The sequence below is a fragment of the Myotis lucifugus genome, unplaced genomic scaffold (genome assembly GCF_000147115.1).
Source record: "Myotis lucifugus unplaced genomic scaffold, Myoluc2.0 scaffold_23, whole genome shotgun sequence".
Classification (NCBI taxonomy): domain Eukaryota; kingdom Metazoa; phylum Chordata; class Mammalia; order Chiroptera; family Vespertilionidae; genus Myotis; species Myotis lucifugus.
Genome location: NW_005871071.1, coordinates 5,142,021 through 5,156,370, shown reverse-complemented (window position 1 = coordinate 5,156,370; position 14,350 = coordinate 5,142,021). Strand labels below are relative to the sequence as shown.

Sequence of the window (14,350 nt, the reverse complement as noted above, 5' to 3'; positions counted from 1 at the left end):
ATGCAGATCCAGATGCATGTCTCTTCCCCTTTTCTCCCTTCTCCCTTCCTTAACTTTGAAGCCCTAATTCTGTGATGTGGACACTTATAGCCACAGGGATCTTCTCTGCCTTTCCTAGGCAGTAGTAGCAGTTTCAGAGGGAGAAATGCTGTAATTATCCAGCAGGCGGTGCAGGCCTGAATTGCTAGACATAAATTGTGATATTTTTTGGTTACTACGCAGTTCCAAACAATCTAACCTGCAGGTATTTTCACTTATTTTCAGTAATTTTTCAATTTCTTACAAGTGCTCTAATTTTTAAAAACAGATTACTTTCAAAATTTCTATCTTGTTACACAGGTTGAACATGCATGCACATGTACACACATGTGCACACACAAAATTCAGTTTGTTGTGCAATCCGATTAAGCAACATATATTTTAAGTATGTGCCTGCTACACTGTGTTAGGCCCCAGGTGGACAGAGTGCTATATTTTACATAGCTCTTAATCTACAAGGGCTTATAATTCAGAGATTATATTGAAGACAAAGAGAACACTGCAACTTTTAATATATTCCAAAGAAGCTCAGATAGTGGTAAAATTTTGCAAAAGAGGTAGTTGTTGAGCAGAACCATGAAAGAGAAAGTGCAACCTGAGTGGAAAATGTGGAACTGGCAGGACTGGAGATGGACCTGAGCAGCCTTGAAAGGGGAGCCTGGAGAATGCCTACAAACGCAGGCTCACCAGGAAAAGAAGGGGCCTTGAATGCCAACTTGATTGAACTGGTATTTTAAGACCATTTAGGAAGTTTCCTTAAATTGACCATTTATAACACCTACAATAAGAGCTAACAATTAGGGACACTGTCAAGGCACTACCAGTTTTAAGTACTGTCTACACATGAACTCGTTTAGTCTTCAGATCAGCTCTAGGAGGCGAGAACAATTACCACCCTTTTATGACAGCTGAAGCACAGAGAGGTTAAAGCATCTGTGTAAGATCACTGAGCTAAGAAGTAGCAAAGATGGAATTTGAACCTATACAGTCTGGCTCTAGAATCTAGATTCTTAACCACCCCATACATGTCTTCATTCATTCTGGGTATAAATTTTGTTTTTATATACTTTAATATTATGTTTGTAAAATTATAAATGAAAATAATATCTATTCAACATATATTTTAATAATACATTTTGGAATATTTATGGTATAGAATTAGTTTCCAGGAATAGTACCTTAATCTATATATATAAAAGGCTAATATGCAAGTGTCCCTTTGGGAGTTCAACCAGGAGAACGGGAGTTTGATTGCTCGCTATGACATGCGCTGGCCACCAGGGGGAGGTGCGGAACATGGCAGGCAACCAGTGTTGGTGGTGGGGCGCTAAGGAAGCAAAGGAAGGAGGAGGCAGAGGGGTGGGGAGGCGGGGAACCTGATTGGCCCTGATAGCGAGCCAGGCCTAGGGACCCTACCCATGTACACTGGGCCTCTAGTTTATAATAATGTGCCAATGGGGGGAAAAAGAAGAGGTCTCTACTTTCAACTCTCCTCCAGGGTCCAATGAGGTCATACATAAATCGGGCGTTTCCTGTGTTCACCTGGGACTCACTAAGGTAAATCATGGTGTCTTTCAGAGGGGAGCTTTCTCTGCTGGTTCTGCAGGTTTTCAAGGCCAGTTCAGGCTTACCATGGGCTACATGGCATATTAGCTCCTGGGATACTTCTCTGGGCTCATCCTGGCCCCTCCCTCAGTTTGTGGGATAATTCTGGGGAGCTAAGAACTGTGGCAGAGCAGTGGCTCCCGATCTATGGAATGCTGAGTGGTGCCCAGCTGTCAGCTACTAAGGGTGGCCCACAACCTAACTAATGTCTCAATATTTATGTGCTACTTAAAAAAAAAAAAAGTATAGTATTTCTACTGCTGAGAGAAAACTACCCAGTCAGATTAGGGAGGAGGGAGAGGGCATGTGGAAAGGGAGTATGAGAGAGTGTTTTTGTTGTCTTTTGGGCTAACAGTACCCTTTCACTCATTATCCGTATGCCTGCAAGACTATAATTCATCTCCAAAGCTCTAGCAGGAATGGCTTACTTATACATTAGGAATCATCACATTTAAAGCAATAAAAACTGAATTATTATAAAAAAGCACTTTTGAATAATCAACATTTGACTAAAATTGGGTTATTTTGGTCATTATCTGCTCAGATAGTAAACTCCAAAACCATGATCTGAGATCCTCTGAATGACTTATTGAACTTAGCCAGAGTAGTGAATATTTATATGAGATAATTGAAACAAAGGTTAGAGATGACAGCAGTTATCTGTTAGTTAGCTATGTAACTGTTACATAAGCACTGCAAGGAACAGTATGAACTATACAATGGTATTATGAAACACATAATACGTGCATGTGACTATGTGATGACAACCTTTAGAAATTTGTCAGGAAAAATTTATGGGTGTCTGAATTTTAATTAATGAGAATATTAATCACTAGTCATTAAAAGAGTTGCACAGTTTAAATTTGATAATGTCAACCTCTAAAATACCAGCGAGCAGAGTTTACTGTAGTAAAGAATATGAATAGCAACTGGGAAATATCATGTCAGGCGAAAGAAAACTCAATAGATATAACTTGATATTTTGATGATATTAAAGACAAACACAACATAACTTACTCCAGAAATAAGTTATGATTTCAGGACCTCTACAAACAATTTACCTTTACAAAAACAAAAAGTGTTTCAAATCTAGACAAATGTGGCGAGGCTTACCTACTAGTTACACATTTTACAAGAGATAAATGATTTGGAAACTATAACATTGAAGAAAACAGAAAGAATTTTATCATGTTCCACAGGCTATGAGAGACAGGTCATTGGAGATTGGAAAGTAATCAATCACAACATCGTTCGGAGCCCCTCTTCCTCCAAGACCTCCATGAGGACTGTGCTTACACCACAGTCTGGCTGAGAGCCGTGACTGGACTTGCTGCTTTTTAGTGACATGCTCGCCTGGCTCTGGAGTTTACCCATAGTCTTAAAGTTTGCCATCTTTTCTGTCCAAAAAAAAGGTGAACAATTTGGCCACTGGAAAAACTGTGAACAATCAGAGTGGATCCACAGACAAATCCACTAACTTGGGAAGTAAATTCTTCATCACAGGGTTCAAGGACAGACTGATAAACAATTGTCAGGGGTGTCATTGAAGGGATTTAAAAATGTTTATACCAGTTTTAAAAAATGGAATAAACTTAAATGTCCAATAATATGGGACTAGCTCAATATACTGTGATACATATCTAAAATAAATCTACTTTTGACAAGATATCTACAGTGTAAGTGAAAACACAATGTTTCATAAGAATGTTGATTATGTGTTTGTGGTATACATAGGCATACATGCACTGAAAGATATACATACTAACAAACTATTATCAGTCCTATAAAGCAAACACACAAACATAAACTGCATTTATTATTATTATTATTATTATTATTATTATTATTATTATTATTTACTTGGTTTTAGAGAGAGAGAAACATTGATGTGAGAAACATTGACATGTGCCCTGACAGGGAACAGAACCTGAAACCTTTGGGTGTATGGGACAATGTTCCAACCAACTGAGTCACATCCTCAAGGGCCATAAACTAAATTTGAAATAAATTACTATTCTCTGACTAGGATTAGATAAATGATAAGGCCTATTAATTGAAAAGTAACACATAAATAAAAGCATTACCTAGTGTCATGTACTTTAATTAGTTATTGTTTTGTAGAACCCCTACTATGTTTGGTTCCTTAACATAGGAATTTGTGACCTTCCTCTTTCCTCTTTCCTCTTGGAGCTTGTGGAGGCCTGCTGGGAACAGGGCTTGTAAAACAACAAAGTGTGTGGAAGGCTGAGGTCCAAGGCCATTTTTCTTGGCTATAAGTGGGGTCTCTGGAACCAGGAGGAGCACACAGCTCTTCTTAAAACTGAAGGTGTTTAGAAATAAGCCAGTCAGAGAAAGACAAATACCATATGATCTCATATGTGGAGACTAATGAACAAAATAAACTGACGAACAAAATAGGAACAGAGGCATGAATAGGATATATGGAACAGACCCACAGCTGTCAGAGGCGAGGGGGTACTAGATGAAGGGATTAACCAAAGAACACATATGCATGACCCATAGACACAGACAAAAGCGTGGTGTTGGCCAGAGGGAAGGGGCAGGGGGCAAGGGCTGGGTGGAGGTGGGCAAAGTGGGGCGTGGGGGGATGGGGACATCTATAATAGTGTAAAGAATAAAATAAAATAAAAACAACTGAAGGTGTTTATGCTGGAGATGAAACTGAATTCTATCTAGGCAAGAGATGTGCTTATGTGTACAAGGCAAAGAACAACACAGTGACTCTTGGTGACAAACCAAACAAAACCAGAGTAACCTGGGGAAAGGTAACTCGTGCTCATGGAAACAGTGGCATTGTTTATGTCAAATTCCAAAGCAACCTTCTTGCTAAGGCCATTATACACAGAATCCGTGTAACGCTGTACCCCTCAAGGATTTAAAATTAAATATATATATGAATTTATGAAGACATACATGGGGAATTGTGAAGCATACAGGTTCTAGTGTTAAAGACTGGAACTTAGCAGTCTACAAAGAGAGTAAAAGAAACACTTCTTTTACTCTCTTTGTAAATATAAACTTAAAAAAAACTCTCACCAAGATATGTTTATTGATTTGAGAGAGAGGAACACCAATTGGTTGCCTCTTATATGTGCCCCAACTGGGGATCCAACCCACAACCTAGGTATGTGCCCTGACAGGGAACTGAACCCATGACCTTTTGGTATACAGGATGATGCTCCAACCGATCCACACTGGCCTAGGCTTAAGAATAATTAAAAAAAAATTTAGGTGAAAGCTAGACTCTCATATTGATGAGAAACATATATGGATGGATCTGAGGATAGGTGTAAAGAATTAGCAGAAGAGGTTATGCTCAAAGAATAGGACTTTCAGTTGACTTAACCAGTATGTAGTAGGTATTAAGACTTCATTTATTCAACAAATATTCATCATACACCTACTGTGTGCCAGGCACTTTCCTAGATACTGAGAATTGGAGCTTACATTCTAGTGGGAGCAGAGAAAAACAAATTAATAAGAAAAAATCAGATGGTGCTAAGTGCTGTGCCATCATTGTCAAAAGGGTGATGTGAGAGTGATGTATGAATGCTGTATATAGAGTATTCAGGGAAGGCTTTTCTGAGCAGATAATATTTAAGCTGAGATCTGAACAAGAAGCTAGCCTTTTGAAAAATAGGGGAGAGAGTATTCTGAGCAGAGGGTATAAGGTGAGAATGAATGGGTAACGTGTCTGGAACTCAAAGGAGGTTGAGAGAGGCTGGAATGGCAGTGGGAGAGAGGGAAAGTGGTAGGACATGAAGTTTAGAATGGTGGCCAGGGACTAGATTGGATAGGATATTGAAGCTACAAGGGGTTTAGATTTTATCCCAAATGCCAAGGGGACCACTGAAGGGTTTTAACTAGAGAAATGGTATGATCTGGCTTACATTTTAAAACCATCACCCTGGTTGCTATCTATAATAATAAAAGCGTAATATGCTAATTAGATCGGACAGCCAAACCTTCTAGACGAAGCCAGGGCTCTGAGGGCCGAGCCCCTTGCGTGAACTTCGTGCATCGGGCCTCTAGTGTTGATAATAAAACAGGAAAGATTCAAAGTAGGTAGATATACTAGTTAGGAGGTCACTGTAGTTGTGCAGGGTTGGGGTATAGTTTTGGGAATCATTGGCATTTGGAAAGTGTTAAGAGTCAAGAGTTACCCAGAGGAATATGTAGGAAACTCCTAATAGAGCCTGGGGCCCTCCAACAAGAACCAATTAGGTAGCGTGAACTCGTGCATCGGGCCTCTAGTGTTGATAATAAAACAGGAAAGATTCAAAGTAGGTAGATATACTAGTTAGGAGGTCACTGTAGTTGTGCAGGGTTGGGGTATAGTTTTGGGAATCATTGGCATTTGGAAAGTGTTAAGAGTCAAGAGTTACCCAGAGGAATATGTAGGAAACTCCTAATAGAGCCTGGGGCCCTCCAACAAGAACCAATTAGGTAGATGATGAACCACTACAAGCAGCTGTCAAATATGGTATCTTGAAAGACACAAGAAAAAAAAATTTTTCAAGGAGGGTGTAGTTAATGGAATCAAACACTGGTGAGGTTTAATAAAATATAAACAAAGAAGAGGCCACTGGATTTGACAATAAGGAAGTCATCGGTGACCTTGACAACAGTGATCTCAGTAGATGGTGATGATGGAAGCTTGGACAGATGTCAATTATTGTGAATCGTCAATTATTCTGAAGGGTATAGATGATAAACACAAAAGCCTACTTTCCCTAGTATTCTTTGAACACAATGGCCATTCATGTATCACAATAGCCCTTTCTATAAAAGTAAGATAAGTATTAAATATGCAATATCATCATTCTTACAAATTTGTTGCCAAACCCTAAAACAGAAAAAAGACGTTCCCTTCTAAGTCTGTGGGATAGGGGCAGGAGAGCCTCCCTATGGCCATGAGATCCATCCACTAAATCTTACTAATGTGTTTTTTAAAGTTGTCTTGGACTTCAATACTTCCTTTTTAACCTCAAGACAGTTACCTAGTTAGGCTCTTATTGCCTCACAACCTGAATTACGACAACAGCCTCCTAGCTACTGAATCCAATGTAAACTCTTACGCCTGACATGAGGGCCAGGACCACCACACAGAGCACTGCCAGATTCGGATGTGAACGCTGCGGCTTGGAATTAATCAGAGGTGACCCTGCCTACGACTCCACCTTCGAAGTCTCAGTGGTCTTCCCCTTTGCTTCCGTCTTTTACTGCTCATCTTTTACATCTCATCTTTTACTGCTCCCTACATGCTCCCTCTGTTCCAGTCCAACTGTTCCCTACATGACACTCTACTCATTTCCCATCTGGTACCATTGCTTACTCTTTTTTAGCTATTAGACATGCCTTCCTCCTCTCCTCTCCACCAATTATGAGCTTTCTGAAGAGCTTTCCTGAGACTCCCTGTTTTTTTCACAAAAGACTTGTTTCCAAACCCATTTCCACACTGATCTTTCACTTACTTTGCATTCCTCCCCAGAACTCACGTAAGCAATCTAGGCTATCAAGGGTTACTTCACGGTGCTGGCGCACAACCTTAAGGTCATGAATTTCACCACCATGTGGGTAAGTTTCACTCTGTCCCATGGACAGATTGTACTGCTAACTTCAGCCAAGCTTCCTGCAAACTTGGGGCACTGATCACAAGTGACCGTGAAAAAGGAAAGGACAGGTCAGTGCAAATCAACCATCACTTCAGGAAAAACTCAGCTTGCTTACAAGCTCCCACCCTTTTCTTTAGAATAATATTCTTAATATTTCATGGATGCATAGGAGTTAAATTCTACATACATGGAAATATTTTTGGTTTCTAATCTTATGTTTCAATCTCAGAGTTATATGTTGTGTGTTTCTGTTTTGACTGAGAAAAGGATCTTAGAAATCATGTAGCCTAATCTACCTTAATTCTAGATGAAGAAAATAAGGTACAAAGACATTAATTTTCTTGTTCAAAGCTGTCTATTGCAAGCTAGAATCCAGGTTTCTTCACTTCTTGACTTATATACCATGAGAAGTCCTTAAGCAGAGAGTAAAATCCAATGTTGACTTTAGTGACAAGTGCAAAAAATAGTGGCTATGGCTGTGAACAAAAGAGCAATTTTAAATGTGCACTATTATTTTATGAATATTTGTTGCACATAAATATTTTCACATACAGAATAGTATCTTCAAATACAAAAATATTCTTTATTTTTTTTGTTAAGCAACAAAAAAATCAATTGAATTTTAAAAAATACTTAGCACTCTCTTATGAAAAAAGCAAAGTGATCTGCACACAGATGTATTACAGACTGACTTTTAAAAGCAACTTTCTGGACATGCATGTGGTTTGTTTGAATTCAACCAAATATTTCTGCTGTACATTGACATTATACAATAACCACTGAAGTGAAAATTATGATTAAAGCATTGCAATGTTCTGAGGTGCCATCTGAAAATCTAAGTCATATGCATGCTTTTAATAATAATCTATCTCTGTGAAAACTGGCTCTAAATTTTAATTGTCACATAATCCAAACATTCAATTTAAACAAAGATGATCACCATCATTCTGAGTTGTGAAGTGTTTCATCAGGTGCTTCTTCAGTTTAATTCTCATGATGTAGCATAGAGTAACAGTTAAGAGCATGAACTGTGAGCTCATGCAATCAGTTCTGCTACTTGCCAGTTGTTCAGCTTGTACAAGTTATACAACCTCTTTGCCTCAGTTTTTTAATGTATTAAATGGGGGATAATAAGTACCAACCTTCAGAGGGTAATTACAAGGATTGAGTTATTATTTATAAAATTTTTAGGATATTGCCTGGCACCTATGAGCACCACATAAGTGTTTGTTATATTTAAACTAAGAACAAATGCAATGATGTGGTGTCTTTCTCTTACTTTCAGATGAGGAAAAATTTGTAAAATCATTTGCCCAAGGTCACACACATTATTAGTAATTGGAAAACCTTCTCTAAGGGAAAGTTCTTAATTCTCAATTACAGAAGCTCATATTTTTTCATTTCACACAAAAGTTACTCAAGAGTCTACCCTACCAACTCAGGGCATAGATTCTAGAAAGCAACTTAGACATATTTTCAAGAATTCCTGGTAGTAAAAGAATTTAAATAGCTATTCTTTTCTTTCTGTCTGTCTTGCCTGTTTAAAGCTCTCTCAGTTTAGATATTATGGAAAAGGCCTAGATCACATATGGTTCCAGAAACAGCAAGAGGATATCCCACTTAGAAACATTATCCTTGGAATGTTTGGAAAAACTGTACAATTACATCTGCTTATAAATAAAGCATTTCAAAGTTCTGTTTTGTGCATAAAAGCACTTAGAGTTAATTAAAACCAAGCTTGGTCCCTTTATCATCAAAGAAAATTAAACCGCTTTTGTGAGCAAAAAGGCAGGAGTAAGATTTAAAAAAAAAAGGCTGAGACTTGGCTTTTGTAGGAATTCAGGAATTACAGAACTAAAAGGAACCTTCAAGAGCATGCATTTTTAGTAACTTATAGAGAGGAAATTGGACTTCAGAGAGGTAAAGAGATTGCTCAGACACACACAGCAATAATAATAACATGAGGCCTTACACCAGATCGCCTGTGTATGTAAAATGTTAGAAATTTGAGGACTTATTTCCAAATCTCATCCAGTCTGCCTACCTAAATTCTTTCACCCTACTAGTGCAATTCCAATTCTGACTCAGGGAGGAATCATGGGTGGAAAATCAGCCTTAGGTATTTGTTGACTTAGTATCCAGGTCATTCTTGCTGCTCACTCTGTATCAGTTAGCCGGCCTCTGAACGTCAATTCTGGTTCTAGTATAAAACATCTTGGTGTCTAGTTCCCAATCCTTGTGAATCCTAACTGGACCTCCAGACTACATGGCTACTAGTCTGCATTCTTGCCAGAATGCTTTCTCTCTCTGCTCGTATAACCAGTCTGGACCTTATTTTTTTTTTGCCACTGAGGCACAGGTGCTTACCTACCTCAGGTATGTTTCTTCAATATCTATTGTATCTAGTATGGATTCCGATATGCCATGGGCACCCAAATTAAACCTGACACGTTGAAGGTTGCAAAAGAAGAGTTGTGAATGAGTTAGAAAACACCAAAGAGGGATGCAGGAGTTAAAGGCATTAAAAGGAGTTAAAGAATACACTGTTACAAAATGAATATTTTCCAATGGAGAAGTTGAAAACTCTTCCAACTTCTTTTTAGTCCCGGATTTCAGTGAAACTTCAAGTCAAGTGGGAAGCAGATGCAAAGAGAAATTCTCTCATAAGCTTCATGTGTTCCCACTCCAGGTATCACACAACTGTAATTTAGGTTGTTTGTCTCTATTTAGACTGTAAACTCTAGGTGTGCAGGAGCCTATTCATCGTTCTATTAACCAGTGCCTGGGACAGTGCCTGGCATACAGGAGAGCCAATGAACACGTAAACAAAATGAATGTATGCTTACGTGTAGTTATACAGCTAATTAAAAGACTTTAGCACTTGTATATCTACTTCAGATCTATATGTAAGCATGACCAACTGTGAAGAATGCGGATGTTATAGGACAGGTAAACTCGAGTTATTAGCCCTATAACCCATGGCAGGCTGCAGGTGGTCAAAACACCGGACAATGTACAGAAAGTTCTTTTAACTTCTATTTTACTACGTTTTTAAAAAAAATAATTTAACTTATTCACACTGATATTTTAATAAATATGTTAACCCCTCCCCTCGACACACAGACCCCACTAAAATGATATTATGTATGTTCCTGGACTTTAGTCAACAGTGTCTCAAGAGAATTCATTTTCTTAATTCCAATTTGAAAGCTAGTTCTGTCATCTGATAATTTCTCCTCTAAAATGCTGAAAGCAGGTAATTTTGCAGTCTTGTAAATTTCATCACACTAAATCTCACAGAAACTAAAGAAGAAGCCTTAGCTAATCCCCTAATCACGAATTCTCTATCATTAATAATTAGCACAACTAGTATAACCAATAGAAATGAATGAAAGAAAAACAGGCTTAGTGATTGGACATGTGGGAATTGGGAATTTCAATGATTTTCAATGCTCTGAAACGTTTGTTAAATTTTTCTAACACTGCTGCTCATTTTGTAGGCATTCTATCAGGCCCAGACTAGTGTTTTGCGAATTTTATAAGTAGGTTTATAATTGTGAGTACACGAAACAGTGTATTCTAGTATTATTAATTATTATTGTATTATTTTTTCATACAAACAGCTGAAAACCTACATTTGCTCCCCTATATATACAAAATTTTAAGAGAACCTATGAGAATTCTAGAAGCCTAGAAGGCACTCCTTTGACAGGAGCTATGACAGTCCTTTTGTACTCAGAATCAAGCCACACTGAGTTCCTATGTTCTCTAAGTTACTTACAGCCAAGTAATAGTGTAAGTACTCACCCTCTCCCACCTTCACAAATACTGCCTAATATAAAACAACAATTTTCTACCAATTAGAATTTGTTTACCATCAATATTTACTACTGTAATAAAAAATACAATGCTATATAGTTTTAAAAATACTATTGTAGATTATAGCAAAACTTTTCAAAAGGCATATATTTTATGCCATTTAAATGGCTTGGGTGATTATATTATAAATAGATTAAAAGCTTACATGACTAAGAAATATGGCATTTATGATTAGTATTTACATATCTTCCATTAAAATTATTTTAACTAAAAATGCTGCAAAACTGAAAAAGGAACAAAGACCAGACAGGACAAATAGAAAGGAAATGGTAAGATACCATCCATAGCAATAATAACCTTCAATGTGAATGGTCTAATTAAAAGCAGAGATTATCAGAATAGATTAAAAAGCAAGTCACAATTACATACCACCTAAACAAAACCCACTTTAAATATAGACATAAATTGGTTGAAAGATGAAGATTGGAAAGATATACCATGTTAGCATTAATCAAAAAGAGCTGGAGCCCGGCCGGTGTGGCTCAGTGGTTCAGCATCGACCCGTGATCCAGGGTCACGGCTCAATTTCCAATCAGGGCACATGCTTGGGTTGTAGGCTCAATCCTTAGTAGGGGGTGTACAGGAGGCAGCCAATGGATGATTTTCTCTCATCACTGATGTTTTTATCTGTCTCTCCCTCTCCCTTCCTCTCTCTGATATCAAATACAGATATATTTCTTAAAAATATCCTATATAATAAATGGTAATATGCAAATAGACTGAATGGCAGAACAACTGAACAACCAAAGCATAATATACTAATGATATGCTAAGGCTGCTCAACTGCTCGCTATGATGTGCACTGACCACCAGGGAGCAGATGCTCTGACTGGTAAGTTAGCTTGCTGCTGGGGTCCAGCTGATCAGGACTGAGAGAGATGGGCCAGACACCCCTGGACCCCTCCTGCAATCCCTCCCCAGCCTGATCGTGCACCGGTGGGGTACCTCAGCCTGGCCTGCACCCTCTTGCAATCCAGGACCCCTACGGGGGATGTTGGAGAGCCGGTTTCAGTCCGATCCCACAGGCCACTCCCCTTGGGAGGGCGCCAGACGTAGGGCTCATGGCTGGCAAGAGCTGCTGTGGCAGCTTGAGCCTCTCCCAATCGTGACTGATTGGGTGCGAGCCCGCAGCAGGCACAGTGGGGCCGGGATGAGTGGGAGCGGCAGGTAGAAGCTGCAGGCGGCATTGGACTGTGGGTTTCGGCCTGATCCCTGCAGGCCACCCAGAGGGACCCCACCTGTGCACGAATTCGTGCACTGGGCCTCCAGTTTTAAATAAAAGAAATAAAGCTGAAGTAGTTGTATTAATATCAGATGAAATAGACTCTGGACAGAGCAAATGATGTTGCGAGTGATAATGATGGCCATTTCATAATGGTAATGAGGCCAATCCATCCAAAGAGCATAACAGCCCTAAACTTTTTTGCACCTAATAAAATAGCTTCAAAACGTATAAAGTAAAAACTGATAGAACTATAAGGAGAAACAGATGACCCACAATTTTATTTGGAGATTTCAACACACTCCCCTTTTCAATAGTCAATAGAACAAGAAACAGAATTTCAGTGAGAATATAAAAACAGTTCCACCAACCTGACCTAACTAGCATTTACAGAACACTTTACTCAACAAAAGCAGAGTATAGATCTTTAATAGGCACACACAATACATTTAACAAGACAGACCATATTCTGGGCCATAAAACAAGTCTCAATACGTTTAAAGGATTTAAATCATCCAAAGTGTGTTCTCCAACCACAATGGAATTAAATTATAAGTCAGTAAGAGAAGGATATCTGGAAAATCTCTAAATATTTGGAAACTAAATGACTGATGTGATTTTTAATAGTCACTGGACCATCCATTTACTCTGAAGTGAGGTTACCAAGTGCTACGGACTGAATAGTGTTCCCCTAAAATTAATGTTGAAACCCTAACCCCCAAAGCAGCTGTATTTGGAGATAACGGCTTTCAGGAGGTAATTAGGACTAAATAAGGTCATTACAATTCTATAGAACTGGTGGCCTTATAGGACGCAGAAGAGAACCCTCTCCCTCTCTCTCCAGGCACATGCACCCAGGGAAAGCCCTATGAGCCCACAGCAAGGCCTCTGCCTGCAGGCCAGGAAGAGAACCCTTACCAGAAACCAAATCAGCTGTCAGTCTGATCATGGACTTCCCAGCCTCCATAACTGTGAGAAAATGAATTTCTGTGGATTAAGCCTCCAGTCTGGTATTTTGTTATGGCAGCCCAAGCTGACCGATACAAAAAAGCTAAAAGTCAGGAATGTGGCTCCATATTTCCTGTCCATTCCTGAAACTGGGAGGAAGCAGTCTTGTACTTAGCTCCAGATTTCTGGAAAAGGCATGCTGCAGCCTGTGCCTAGAGCCTAGATGTTTTCAATTAATAAAAGAGGGAGTGAAAATACCAGGCATACATGGGTTTCCAGAAGCCTTGCACTTGGGAGATTATGGGGTTAATAAAGTAATACTTCATTTCTTATTTGACTATCAATCATGTGTATACATAGTTCCAGTTGGAACTTAGAGGGAGAAATGGGGAGTAGTTGAGTAGTACCAGGAATCTCTAGCAATTACAATGACTATCTAACCATATTGGAAAATTGTTGTGAGGATCAGAAGTGAGATATGTTAATTGAATCATTAAATTAGTCTTACTCAAAAGAAAAATACCATCTTTTGTAATTTGTCACAGCTACTTAATAAAGTCAAGGTAGGGGTAAGGGGAGAAAATTAGAGAGAGAAAAGAGTGGGGAATAAAGGGAAAAGAAAAACAAAAACAATGATAAATACATGTAGAATTCACTAAGCCCAATATTATAACCTACTCCCCCTTACTAGACATGCACCTCCAACCCGAAATTTGCTCCTCCTCTTGAGTTCTCTATATAGAGTTGAGGAAAAGTAGGTTTACAGTTGTCTGTATGGAAAATAATACAAGAATTAATTCTGTTTCACATACTCAAAATTGTAAACCTACTTTTGCCCCAACCTGTATAGTCTAATATTATCCATGCTCAACTGCCTAAGCCAAAAACTTGGCAATTGAGTCCTATAAATTGTACCTCCTAAGTAGAGCTAGCCACTTTTTTCCTCGTTCCATAATCTGTGCCAATACTACTAAGGCCGTCTCTTATGTGGATAGTTAAAATAGCTCTGTGATTTGTCTCC

At 38.7% G+C, this 14,350-nt stretch overlaps 2 protein-coding genes across 7 annotated transcripts in view; one reads left to right on the top strand and one right to left on the bottom strand.

The window, feature by feature from the left end:
• FAM214A (family with sequence similarity 214 member A) overlaps positions 1-14,350 on the bottom strand; it is a 78,852-nt gene that overhangs the window by 24,386 nt on the left and 40,116 nt on the right. The window lies entirely within an intron of this gene.
• On the top strand, positions 669-4,544 carry LOC106696670 (60S ribosomal protein L35a-like). Its single transcript, XM_014453504.1, has 4 exons — positions 669-767; positions 3,057-3,129; positions 3,878-3,970; positions 4,306-4,544. Exons 1-4 carry the CDS (start codon positions 669-671, stop codon positions 4,542-4,544), a joined length of 504 nt encoding a protein of 167 aa, XP_014308990.1.

Coding starts and splice junctions, on each gene's coding strand:
- LOC106696670 (XM_014453504.1), top strand. CDS start 669: ATGGACCTGAGCAGCCTTGAAAGGGGAGCCTGGAGAATGCCTACAAAC. Junction 768..3,056: donor ATGCCAACTTGATTGAACTG/GTATTTTAAGAC, acceptor TCCAAAAAAAAG/GTGAACAATTTGGCCACTGG. Junction 3,130..3,877: donor CAAATCCACTAACTTGGGAA/GTAAATTCTTCA, acceptor AAAACAACAAAG/TGTGTGGAAGGCTGAGGTCC.